The 12,978-nt window shown below is 35.6% G+C and overlaps 1 protein-coding gene across 1 annotated transcript in view; it reads right to left on the bottom strand.

Moving 5' to 3' along the window:
* Positions 1 to 12,978, bottom strand: part of LOC141296226 (formin-1-like) — a 66,054-nt gene that overhangs the window by 29,859 nt on the left and 23,217 nt on the right. Inside the window, exons 3-4 of the mRNA XM_073827499.1 lie at positions 3,232 to 3,349; positions 1,006 to 1,067 (exon numbers count right to left, since the gene is read on the bottom strand). Of these exons, the coding sequence (XP_073683600.1) occupies positions 1,006 to 1,067; positions 3,232 to 3,349 (180 nt within the window). The remainder of the gene's footprint in view (positions 1 to 1,005; positions 1,068 to 3,231; positions 3,350 to 12,978) is intronic.

The following is a 12,978-nucleotide window of genomic DNA, read 5'->3' as shown; positions in this document are numbered from 1 at the left end:
AATTTTGTGTAATATTATTGCATTTTAAAATAACAGTTTTCTATTGTAATATACTTTAAAATATAATTTATTCCTGTGATGCAACGCTGAATTTTCAGCATCATTACTCCAGTATTCAGCGTCACATGATCCTTCAGGAAATTCCTTCATTCTAATATACTGATTTATAATCAATATTTTTTGGGACCTGTGATTCCTTTTTTTTTTTTTTTTTGAAAAATAAGCTAAAAAAAACCCTGTTTATTCAAAATTAAAATGCTGCCTTACAATATACACTATACTACTTAAATGTTTGGGGTCAGTACATTGTTTATCTCTTTTTCAAAGAAATTAATACTTTTATTCAGCAAGTATGTGTTAAATGGATAAAAAGTGATAATAAAGACTTATATTGCTGGAAAGGCTATTTGATTAAATACAGCATTGTTCAGCATAAGAGACTCTATTTAAAATATTAAAAAACAGAAGTGTTATTTTAGTATTACTGAAATAGTGTTACAATTTTATTAATACTTTGAATTGGCTTTTATTTTTTTATATTTTCAGTTTTCTTTTTAAGCTTTGTTAACATTTTAGTAATTATTATTATTAATATATATATATTTTTTTACTTATATCTACATAGTTTCTATTAATTTTTTAAGTTTTAGTTTTGAAAATGAGGAATTTGAGCTAAAATATTTTTTTTCTTCCTGTTTTAAAATGAATATAATTTTAGTTCAAATTTAAGCTAAAGTTTTATCTCAAATTTTTACATGATTTTAGCTATCTATAATCTTGGAACCCAGAAATAGCACCTATTGCATCAGTAAAACTGGTTGTGGATACTGTTTCTTTCTGCCTTATTAAACAGAAAATCCCTCACCATCCTGTTCCGGACAGATTCTGATCTTAAGGCCGAAGACACACGTCTCAATCAGACTGTCTCTCCTGACCTCTAGTGTTTTCTGTCAGTACTGCAGCTCTGATGACCATTTGTTATTGTTTGGATGGAGCTAAACTTACATGCTGTTTCTCCAGTTCTTCTTTACACTCTCTCTTCAGCTGAAGGAGGGCGGCCTGATGCTCTGAAACACACAAAACAACAGCAAGAGCTCATTTACACAGAGAAAAACAAACAATAGCAATACATGAGCTCAGCTCAGATGTTTCTCCTGCAATGAAATAAGATTATAGAGCTGTGAAACGAATGTGGAGATTAAAGTTCAGTTCATTTGGAAACTGATGAAGAGATATGACATTTCAGACTCCGGGTTCTTCTGTTTACAACATTGCAAAAAACGTTTTTCGTACTTAGATTTTTTGTCTTGTTTCCAGCCAAAATATATAAAAATTCTTAAATCAAGAAGGATTTTCTAGACAAGTAAAAATTACTTTATTAAATGTTTTCTTGCATATTACATGGGCTGAGTCGACTTGACTTTACATTTTATGAACTTATGTCAATAGTAAGAGTCTGTAGAATTTTTTTTTGCGCTGTCTTATGTCATATTACATGCGCTTACTCGACTTGATTTGACATTTTATGAGCTAATGTCCATAGTCAGAGTCTTTTATTGAGCTTTACAATGAATAAAATTAAAAGATCAGAAAGTTTTTCTTTTCTTTTGTATTTATTAACTGAGCAGACACTTTATCCAGACACTTTTCTGTACTGCAAAAAATGATTTTCTTACGTAGATTTTTTGTCTTGTTTCCAGTCAAAATATCTAAAAATTCTTAAATCAAGGATTTTCTAGACAAGTAAAAATTATTTTCTTGTTTTCAAATAAAAACAAGTCAAAATAAAGTGAGTTTTTGCTTAGAACAAGCAAATTAATTTGCCAATGGGGTAAGAAATTTTTTTTTAATTTCAAACAGAAAACCAAATTATTTTTCTTAAACCATTGGCAAATTATTTTGCTTGTTTCAAGCAAAAACGCACTTCATTTTGACTTGTTTTTTCTGAAAACAAGACAATAATTTTTACTCGTCTTGATCTAAGAATTTTTAGATATTTTGGCTGAAACAAGACAAAACATCTAAGTAAGAAAAGAAAAGTGTATGGATAAAGTGTCTGCTAAATTAATTAATAAATAAAAATAATAAAGAAAGAAAGGAAGAATTAATTTGATAAATAAGTTCAGTCAGTATTTTCTCTCTCTCTCTCTCTCTCTCTCTCTCTCTCTCTCTTTTTTTTTTTAAAGAAATTAATACTTTTATTCACCAAGGATGTGTTAAAATGGATAGAAAGTAATAGTAAACACTTACGTTGTTAGAAAAGATTTTTGTTTTGAATAAATGCTGTTTTTTTGGTTTTACTTTTTATTCATTAAAGAATCAAAGAAAAAAGTATCGCTGGTTCCAAAAACATATTAAGCAAACCGTTTCAACAGATAATAAATCAGCATATTAAAATGATTTCTGAAGGATCATGTGACACTGAAGACTGGAGTAATGATGCTGAAAAATTCAGCACTGTGTCACACAAATAAATTATATTTTAAAGTATATTAAAATAAGAAAACAATATTAGAAATTGCAATAACATTTTAATACATTATATTTTTTTCTGTATTTTTGATCAAATAAATAAAGCCTTGGTGAGCATAAGAGACTCCATTAAAAGATATTAAAAAAACGCACAATCTACTGCATTCAAAAGTGTTATTTTAGTATTACTGAAATAAAAAAAATCTAAGTAAGAAAAGCATTTGGAGTGAAGAAAAGTGTCTGGATAAAGTGTCTGCTAAATTAATAAATACAAAAGAAAAGAAAAACTTTCTGATCTTTTCATTTTATTCATTGTAAAGCTCAATAAAAGACTCTGACTATGGACATTAGCTCATAAAATGTCAAATCAAGTCGAGTAAGCGCATGTAATATGATATAAGACAGCGCATGTGTGCTTTTCATGATGAAACAGCTCACACACGTGTTCAGGGTGGACGCTCACACCCATCAGGAGCTTGAATATTTCTCCATAAAGCTCAGAGCTGGATTAACCAGAGCAGCTGGTTTAGTGCTCAGAGTCAGATGTAATTAACTAGCTTTGTGTAGTTTGATGAATCAAGCTCCTGCGTTCAGTCCTTTAACCGGGAAGATGCGTAAACTGCATTTGACCAGCATCACATGACAAACACGATCACGCAGGACGAATAAAAACAACATCTGAGTTTGCAAAAGCCAGACAGCACAGATTAGATTAGGAAAGAGGGTGTGGTTGAGATGAGTGAAGACAAACTGGCTCACCGGCTTCAGTGTAACGCAGGCCCACCTTCTCCTCTCCATCCTCTTTAGGTGGAGGCCAGACGGCCTGCAGACGCCCAGGGGTTCGGTCCTCACCATCGGACGGAGACGTCACCTCAGACTGAGGAGAGACACAGAAATGAATGAATCAACGTCTCTGAGAAAACTGAGAAAAAACACTGCACTGCGTAAATACAGACACTTAATATTTCAGAAATAAGCCTAAAACGTAGATTCAAAAAAGACCAAAATGCTGCACACGGGATCTGAGATTAACACTCACACAATAGCAAATGCAAGAAAAAAAAAAAAATTAAAATAAATAAATTTAAAAAAAAAACTTCACTTGCCAGTTGGACCAAGAACAGCATAGTTTTATGGATTAAACTGTAAGAGCGACAATCTCCACCAAAACAAATGTTTAGAGCAACACGATCACCAAAAATGCAGGAAATTAAAGGGACAACCCTTTACAATTGTTATGAAGCAGACGGGACAACAAGGTAAGTGTTATACGAATGGTGTTTTATTTATACAAGCAGCAGTGCCGGAGGTGAATGGTGAGTTCGTGAAGGTGAGCAAGACTTGAAGTGATGAATTCAGAGCTGGATGGTAACGTGAAGAGAGTAACAGGTCCTTTCCGTTTTAGGTGGCGAGACTGGAGGATTCCAAGAACAAAAGCCAGAGGGGCACAGAGAGTTCGTGGATCCGCCACCCTCCGCTGACGCGGAAGTCAGCTTACGGCCACACACCACTGATGACTGGATACAGTAAAGACACAGAGGACTGGCGCTTGGAAGACTGGGACGAGACAGAGATAAGGTAAGTACAATTGGGTAAGTAATCTCGATAGTGATACTCGCCAAGAGACACTGGAAGTCCGCTTTCTCTGGAACGAGCCCGGACAATGAGTGGTGTGTGGAGAGTGGCTTTTGTAGAGAGGAGGATGATTGAGGACAGGTGTGCAGGTGATTGGATCCAGGTGACGGTGATCTGTGATGAGCTGCGTGAAGACTGACTGATACGTGACATATGGCCCCCCTCCCGGAACGGCGCGTCCTCGCGCCGAAATGGATACACCAGCGGAGGGAGGGTGGGGGTTCAGGAGGCGGGTGAGGAGCAGGTGACGAACTGGAGATGGACATATGATCTGGAACGTGAGGCCAGGGTGGAGTGGAAGGAGGAAGAAGCCAGAGTGTAGTATTAAGTAGGAGGAGCCGGATGATGGTCCAGAGCCCAGCCAGGATGACCCCCCAGGGCGGCGTCGAGGGAGGGAGGAGCCATGGTGGAGAACTGGTCCACGACACCCTGGGGACGAGCGACGGAGACGAAGCCTCTGGGGAAGATGAGCCAGGAGCAGCCGAGCAGACGGAGAGCCAGGGTGACACCGCAGGTCTGGAGGGCCAAGGTGACGCAGCAGGCTCAGGGGACCGAGGCAGAGCTGGGGCTCCGGAAGACCGCAGTGACACCGGAGCGACAGAGGACATAGGCGGAGCTGGAGGGAAGGAGGAGCCTGACGGAGCCGGAGGGACGGAATGACGAGGTGAAGCCGGAGGAGTGGAGTCCTTAGGCGACGGATGGTCAACGACTGACCAAGGCGGAGCCGGAGAGACGAGGGAGCCCGGTGGAGCTGGTGGGATGACGGGCCACGGTGGAGATGAGGGAGCCAGGAGCCAAGGCGGAGCCGAAGGGTCGGAGGACCGAGGTGGAGTCCAGGACTCGGAGGATGGAGGCAGGGACTGGGGAATGATCCGCCTTGGCGCAGCTGGAGCCTGGATGTCCCACGATGGCACCACACTCCTAGGTGGTGCTGCCTGAGGATGAGCTGTGGGACAGACGGGCAGCAGCGGAGACAGGGCTGGAGGACTGGCTGGCTTGCATGGAGGCGGGAGAGGGAGGCTGGGTGGGAACTTTGGAGACCTTGGAGCATTTGACGGAACCAGCGGAGATTCTGGAGAACTGGACGAGACCGGAGAAGACTCTGGATGACTGGACGGAACCATCGGAGACTCTGGAAGACTGGATGAGACTGGCGGAGATTCTGGACGGCTGGGCGGAACCAGCGGGGACTCAGGACGGCTGGGCGGAACCAGCGGGAACTCAGGACGGCTGGGCGGAGCCAGCGGGGAATCAGGACGGTAGGAAATTATTTCTCCAAACCAATCAATCAAATCTGCTTCAAATATCTCCAGTAATTCCTCAAAGTATCCTCCACAGCGCAGTTTCAGCTCACCCTCAGGGTTAGGAGTGTGGGCGGGGCTTTCCTCCAAGCCCTCGATCTCCACGAGTACTCCCACGGTGACGCTAGCCGGCTCACACACCTGGTCAGTCGCGACGTCCTCTGTCGCTTTAAATCCGGCAGATCTTGGCGCTGCGGCTGCGGCGGGCTCTGGCTGGCGCTCCGTGCTGAAGGTTGACAGCTGCTGACTGGGCTCTGGATCGTGGTTGCACATGCTGCTGACTGTTTTCTGGTCCGGGCTTCTGTTATGAAGCAGACGGGACAACAAGGTAAGTGTTATACGAATGGTGTTTTATTTATACAAGCAGCAGTGCCGGAGGTGAATGGTGAGTTCGTGAAGGTGAGCAAGACTTGAAGTGATGAATTCAGAGCTGGATGGTAACGTGAAGAGAGTAACAGGTCCTTTCCGTTTTAGGTGGCGAGACTGGAGGATTCCAAGAACAAAAGCCAGAGGGGCACAGAGAGTTCGTGGATCCGCCACCCTCCGCTGACGCGGAAGTCAGCTTACGGCCACACACCACTGATGACTGGATACAGTAAAGACACAGAGGACTGGCGCTTGGAAGACTGGGACGAGACAGAGATAAGGTAAGTACAATTGGGTAAGTAATCTCGATAGTGATACTCGCCAAGAGACACTGGAAGTCCGCTTTCTCTGGAACGAGCCCGGACAATGAGTGGTGTGTGGAGAGTGGCTTTTGTAGAGAGGAGGATGATTGAGGACAGGTGTGCAGGTGATTGGATCCAGGTGACGGTGATCTGTGATGAGCTGCGTGAAGACTGACTGATACGTGACAACAATAAGGTCTCAATTGTTAATGTTTTCACTTCACATCAATTTACAATGAGCAATATATTTTTAATCATTAGTTAAACTTTATAAATGTTAATGTTAGTCAATAAAATACTGTTTAATAAATAAATAAATAAAAATGCATTTATTATTTTATTATTATTTAATTATATATATATATATATATATATATATATATATATATATATATATATATATTTTTTTTTTTTTTTTTTTTTTTTAATAATTAAAAATAAATAATGTTAATAAAACACTGTTAGTTTATAAACTGTTCACTGGTTATTTCATAGTGCATTAACTAATCATAACAGATACAACTTTTGACTTAAAAATCTATTAGTTAATGTTAAATTACATTAAAAGTATTATTTATTATTAGTTCAGGTTTACTAATGTAGCTAATTAATGTAAACAAAGGGAACCTTTTTGTCAACTGTTGCCAAAAAACATCTAAGTACTGTTATAAATAAATACTGTTAGGAAAATATACAAATTAATTAATATACTGTGTTTAATGTTTCCAACTTAATTCACTGATGTGTAGCAAAAATGTTGTTTTGGACCCTAAAAATCAGATAAAACCTAAAAAAGAAAAAAAAAACTTTAATTATGATGCTAGAAAAGTTTTAGAATTTTTGAATTTTTTTCACAAATGATGTTAACAACAGCATGAATTAAAGATGTATTATTTTCTCTATGTATTAATGAATCATCACATTGATCGAGGTGTCATAAATCATTTGTATGAGTACATACTTTGACCTTTTTGATAAAAATAATTAAATGATAAATAATAGTATTTATATTTTTATGGGGACACTGTAATGCCTGAAAACACTATTATTTATTAATTAAGTATTAATTAATTAATTCAATAAAAAATGTATTAAATAATAATACATTTACAGGTAGTAAAAAATTTCATTTGGACCCTTAAAAAATTAATAAATAAATACATGTACTTAAGATAAATATATTATTGTTAATATTTGTTAATATAAATATAATTTAAACTATTTATATATCTAAATCTATTTTTGTATTTATTAGTTTACTATTTTTATAAGTTTGTTTGGATGCTTAGATAAAAACAGGAAACAAACAAACATAAAAACATACACACATACATACATAAATCTATTTTTAAAGGGGCAAATATAATGTTTTTTTGTCTTTAAAAATATTTATTGCCAGTAAATTTTCTCACAAAAATTCACTGACATGTGGCAACCCTAGTGAAAAATAAATATACTACATTTATTTCATGTTAAGTATACTACAAATACATTTACATATTATGTACTTAATAAAAATACCCTGCAATTGTACCTTTAGTATACTAAACTGGTATATTTAAAGTCTGATTAATTGTAACAACTAATGTTGTACTTGTTTTACTTTAATTGTGCGAAAGTAGAGCTCAAGTCCAACTAAGAAAGAAATGTGCATTGTGCACAAGTAGTACTTCAAAAAAAGCTTCATTACAACTTTCTTAAAATAATTTTTATATCAGTAAGTAGCAATATGTCAGTAAAAATGTTAAAAGTCTATTAACTTATTTACTACAAAAAATAACATATTTACTATAAATACAAAATTAATAATTAATAATACATAAAATAAAATAAAATAAAAATAGACTTGAACTATACTTAGCATAAAATTAATGCATTTTAAATCTTTTACTTTTTGCTAGGGAATGGACCCTTAAAATTTCATAAAAATCTATCCACCTTCTTTTTTTTCTTTTTATTTAATGTGTCTGGTTTCCAGACTTATCCATGTCCAGCTATTTTTAGCTGTACAAAACAACTTATTTTGCAGCTTGATATTGCAAACTAGTGTGTCTTGCCATATTATTTTAATGTATTGTATGAAAGATGAACACAATGGTTTGTTTACTGCATTTCATTCCGGCTTATGAACCAGAAATCTTACCTTTTACCAGAAAACAGCTTACTTTAGCATTGAAAAATAAGGTGTATAAATCAATAAATAACTACTGTAACTATGATATGAAAAATTTGCGCTGCTCAATTATGCCAAAAATCATAATCACAATTATTTTGGTCAATACTGTAATCACGATTATTTAACACGATTATGACTAGGTCCAAAACTTTATATTAGTGATTCATTTAAAGATAGCAATGCAACAGAAAAAATATACAAATGAAAAAGAAAAAAAAATTCTGAATACTTTTATGCAAGTCTAAAGCAGTCAAACAGCCTACTACAGAAATTGAATGTAATTATTTGAATGTAAAATAAAACAGAATTAAACATTCAAGTGCAGAGAGTGATTTTTCTCTTTGTATTTTTACGATTTATTAATATTAAGCACGGACGGCAGAAGGAATATTATTTGTGACCCTGGAGCACAAAACCAGTCTTAAGTCGCTGGGGTATATTTGTAGCAATAGCCAAAAATACATTGTATGGGTCAAAATTATTGATTTTTCTTTTATGCCAAAAATCATTAGGAAATTAAGTAAAGATTATGTTCCATGAAGATTTTTTGTAAAATTTCTACGATAAATATATCAAAATGTAATTTTTGATTAGTAATATGCATTGTTAAGAACTTAATTTGGACAACATTAAAGGTGATTTTCTCAGTATTTTGATTTTTTTTTGCACCCTCAGATTCCAGATTTTCAAATAGATGTATCTCGGCCAAATATTGTCCTATCCTAACAAACCATACATCAATAGAAAGCTTATTTATTGAGCTTTCATATGTTGTAAACATCTCAGTTTTGTAAAATTTAACCTTATGACTGGTTTTGTGGTCCAGGGTCACATATGTTGCCGCTTTAAGAGCCACATGGATCCAATATACTGTTACACACGTATTTTCATTCTCAACTGTTTATGATCATTTAAGACATAACTTACTAGGGTTTACACAAATAATCACCAAGCGCCTCATTCTGAAATATTTTTGCGTGTATCTGACCGTTTATGCGCACCTTGAGCTAAAAGATCTTTACACGTCCATGTTCTGTTCCGTCTCTGAGCTCAGCGCTTTTAAAAACACAACATCAAAGAAACATTAATAAATCAAGCACGTCCCTTTTTATAAGAGTCACGTTACATGATTTTGCTGATTTGCATGTGAAATTAGGCTTTTATGGAGGAGCGAAAACGCACCACTGGAAACGGGGCGGAATGAGACGCAATAATTGTTTCATCTCGATTACTGTATTTTCATTATCATTGAAGCTGAAATCGAAATTGAAACTGAATTTCGATTATTGCACAGCCCTACTAAAAATGATTCACAATCTTTGAACTTATTACAAAGAATAAGGAACGTTCACGTTGACAGCGGTGTGCTAAATCATCTGTAATACATACTTTCTCTTTCTCCTCTGTAGGACTTTTGACCTCAGCAACCGGTGCTTTATTCTGTCTCTCAAAGATGGACCTCAGCAGCTCTTTATCGCTCTTCTTCTTCCTCTTGACAGCGTCCAGGTCTAGCGCGGCTTCCACAGGATCCTTCTTAGCAGATTTAGAGCCGAATAATTTAGATTTTAAAGCATCAAATGACGCATCTGTCGGCGTTTTGGTACCACTGTCTGTTTTAACATCACCCTCCGGTTTTCCAGAGGTCACTTCATCGCTTGAATCCGCAGCGTCCGATTTGTCCTCATTCTGTTTGACTTCAACGTTCGACACTTTCTGTAACAAATTGGTGATTTCAGACAAACTTCTGGGTTCGTTTTTCTTTTTAGTAACTCCGCTGCTTATGGGTTGTTCGAGTTTGGCTTTGTTGACGTGTTGTTTGAGGCTCAGCAGCGCTCGATCGGCGTCTCTCTGTTTGATTTCCGAAAGCGTCTCTCTTTCGTCTCCGAGCGCTCCTTTCTTCAGCACCCTTAAGCCGCTGAACAGAGCGGGCATCTGGTATCTGTCGCCGCTGCTTTTAGTCGGACTGTTGTCCTGTTTGGAGTCTTTCGGAGGAGGAGAGAGAGCGTCTGGCACGCTTTCAGATCCCGAGACCGTCTCTGAAAGACCTTTTGTCTCTGGCTGAGGATCTGAGGTTGGTAAAACAGAAGCTGGACTATCAGTATCTCCTTTTTGGGAATCCACTGGAGAGGCAGGATCTGCTTCTGAATTCCCTTCTTGGTGAGAATCACCTGAAAGCGAATCAATGTTCTCACCTGCATTATCTGATTCTGAAGCAGGTGAAGGTTTGTGAAGAGGAAGGACTCGTCTCCAGCTGCTAACATCTGAGTTGCCAGTGAAACTTCTGTTCAGTAATTCTGATGCTGAATCTACTCTATGAGCGTTCCAAGATGGAACTTCTTTCCTGGAATCATCCAAAATGCGGGATGAGAAATCCAGAGAGCGGTTGAGTTTTCCGTAGGAACCTGTCCGGTTCAGAATCGAAGCGTCTTTAAGCGATCGCTCCACGAGACTCTCGGCTTTGACCACAAACGGCTCGAGTTTCTCCTCAGATCCTTCATGTTCCCTGTCAACAACAAGAAGATTTAAATCTAGGGGTTTAAACTCATTATTACTCAAATGGACACTGCAAAGAAAATGTCTTGTCTTGTTTTCCAGTACAAATATCTAAGCTTTTTTAAATTAAGGAATGTTTTATTTATTTAGAGGAAAAAAGGATTAAAATAAAGTGAGTTTTTGCTTAAAAAAATTATTGGTCAGAGGGGTGTGATAATCCTAAATATAGCCTATAAATAATAATCTGTAAATTTATCAATAATATTGTTCCCCTTTTAAATTAACCCTAATTATTGAGTGTAATTTCTTCTTTACATGGTAAAACAACTTATTAAAAATTAGATTATTATTATTTTTTTTTTACAAATTACATGCAAAAATATCCCAAAAATTGCTTATTTTTTATTTATTATATATATATTTTTTTACATTATAATCTTAGATTCAATTAACTTTCTTTCAATAAGCACAGGTTTTCTATTTCTTTTTGCTACTAGTAGGCAAAAACTGATGTGCATGAGCTCATATCAATGAACCCTACGATCAACCAGCTCGAAAAAGAAGCAGAAAACCTGTGCTCACTGAAAGAAAACAAACTGAATCCAAGATTTGCTGATAATATAGCATAACAATAGATTTACAAGCAACTTTTAAAAGGCCATTTTTAACTGGGAACACCAAATAAGTGTTTTCAGCACAGCACAAGAGTTAATTTTATGTTTCTTAAGACATTTTTTCTTGTTTTAAGCAAAAACTGATCCTTTTTTTTTTAGAAACCAAGAATTAACATCATGTGGGTGTTTACAAAATACATTTTATTTATTTATTCATTTATTTAAAGGGAAAACAAGCATCAAAATAAAGTCAGTTTTTGCTTAAAACAAGAAAATAGTCTATAAATATCAATCTAAAAATCTATAAGTAATCGTGTTTCCCTTTGAATGAACCCAAATTATTGTGTGGAATTTTCTTTGCTAGTTAAAGTTAAAGTACTGGACTAAAAATGACTGACTTTGATCATACAGGATAAAACAACTTCCTAAATTATTATTTTTATTAATATTATTTGTATGTTTTTTTATATATAATATAAAAATATATATAATTATCTATATTATTATCTTGGGTTTAATTTATTTTCTTTCAATAAGCACAGGTTTTGTATTTCTTTTTGTATGTGCAAGAGCTCATATCAATGAACCCTACGATCAACCAGCTCAGAAAAGAAGCAGAAAACCTGTGCTCACTGAAAGAAAACAAACTGAATCCAAGATTTGCTGATAATATAGCATAACAATAGATTTACAAGCAACTTTTAAAAGGCCATTTTTAACTGGGAACACCAAATAAGTATTTTTAGTACAGCAAAAGAGTTAAGTTTATGTTTCTTAAGTTAATTTTTTTCTTGTTTTAAGCAAAAACTCACTTAATTTTGGTAAAACTTTTCATAAAACAAGGCATTTACCAAATAAATTTTATTTATTTATTAAGAGAAAATTTATTTATTTAGAGTTTTTGCTTAAAACAAGAAAACATATTGGTCAGAGGGGTGTGTTAATCCTAAATAGTCTATAAATATTAATCTAAAAATCCATAAGTAATCTTGTTTGCCCTTTGAAATAACCCTAATTATTGTGTGGAATTTTCTTTTTCCTGAAAATGCTAGTTAATGTTAAAGTACTGAACGAAAAATTACTGAATTTGTTCACACAGTGTGAAACAACTAGCCAAAAAATATTTTTTTTTTTACACCTGTCAAAAATTATCTGCAAAAAAAAGATCCCAAAAATGGCCTATTATTATTATTATTATTTATTATTATTATTATTATATATTTTTTTGGTTATGCTATATTATAATCTTGCATTTAATTTAATGCATTTAATAATTTTCTTTCAATAAGCACAGGTTTTGTATTTCTTTTTGGAACTCGTAAGCAAAAGCATATGTGCATGAGCTCATATCAATGAACCCTACGATCAACCAACTCCAAAAAGAAGGAAAAAACCTGTGGTAACTGAAAGAAAACAAACTGAATGCAAGATCTGCTGATTATGGCCCGGCTTCATAGACAGGGCTTAGCTTAAACCAAGATTAGGCCATAGTTCAATTAAGGCATTTAAGCAATTTTTATAAACGCGCCTTAGAAAAAACATTACTGGTGTGCATCTTGAGACAAAACAAAGGCACTGATATATTTTAAGATCAGTCAGTGCATTTTAGTCTCGGACTA

Source organism: Garra rufa, chromosome 21, assembly GCF_049309525.1.
Source record: "Garra rufa chromosome 21, GarRuf1.0, whole genome shotgun sequence".
Classification (NCBI taxonomy): Eukaryota; Metazoa; Chordata; class Actinopteri; order Cypriniformes; family Cyprinidae; genus Garra; species Garra rufa.
The sequence above is the reverse complement of the archived record's forward strand: the minus strand, read 5'-3'. Positions and strand labels throughout refer to the sequence as shown.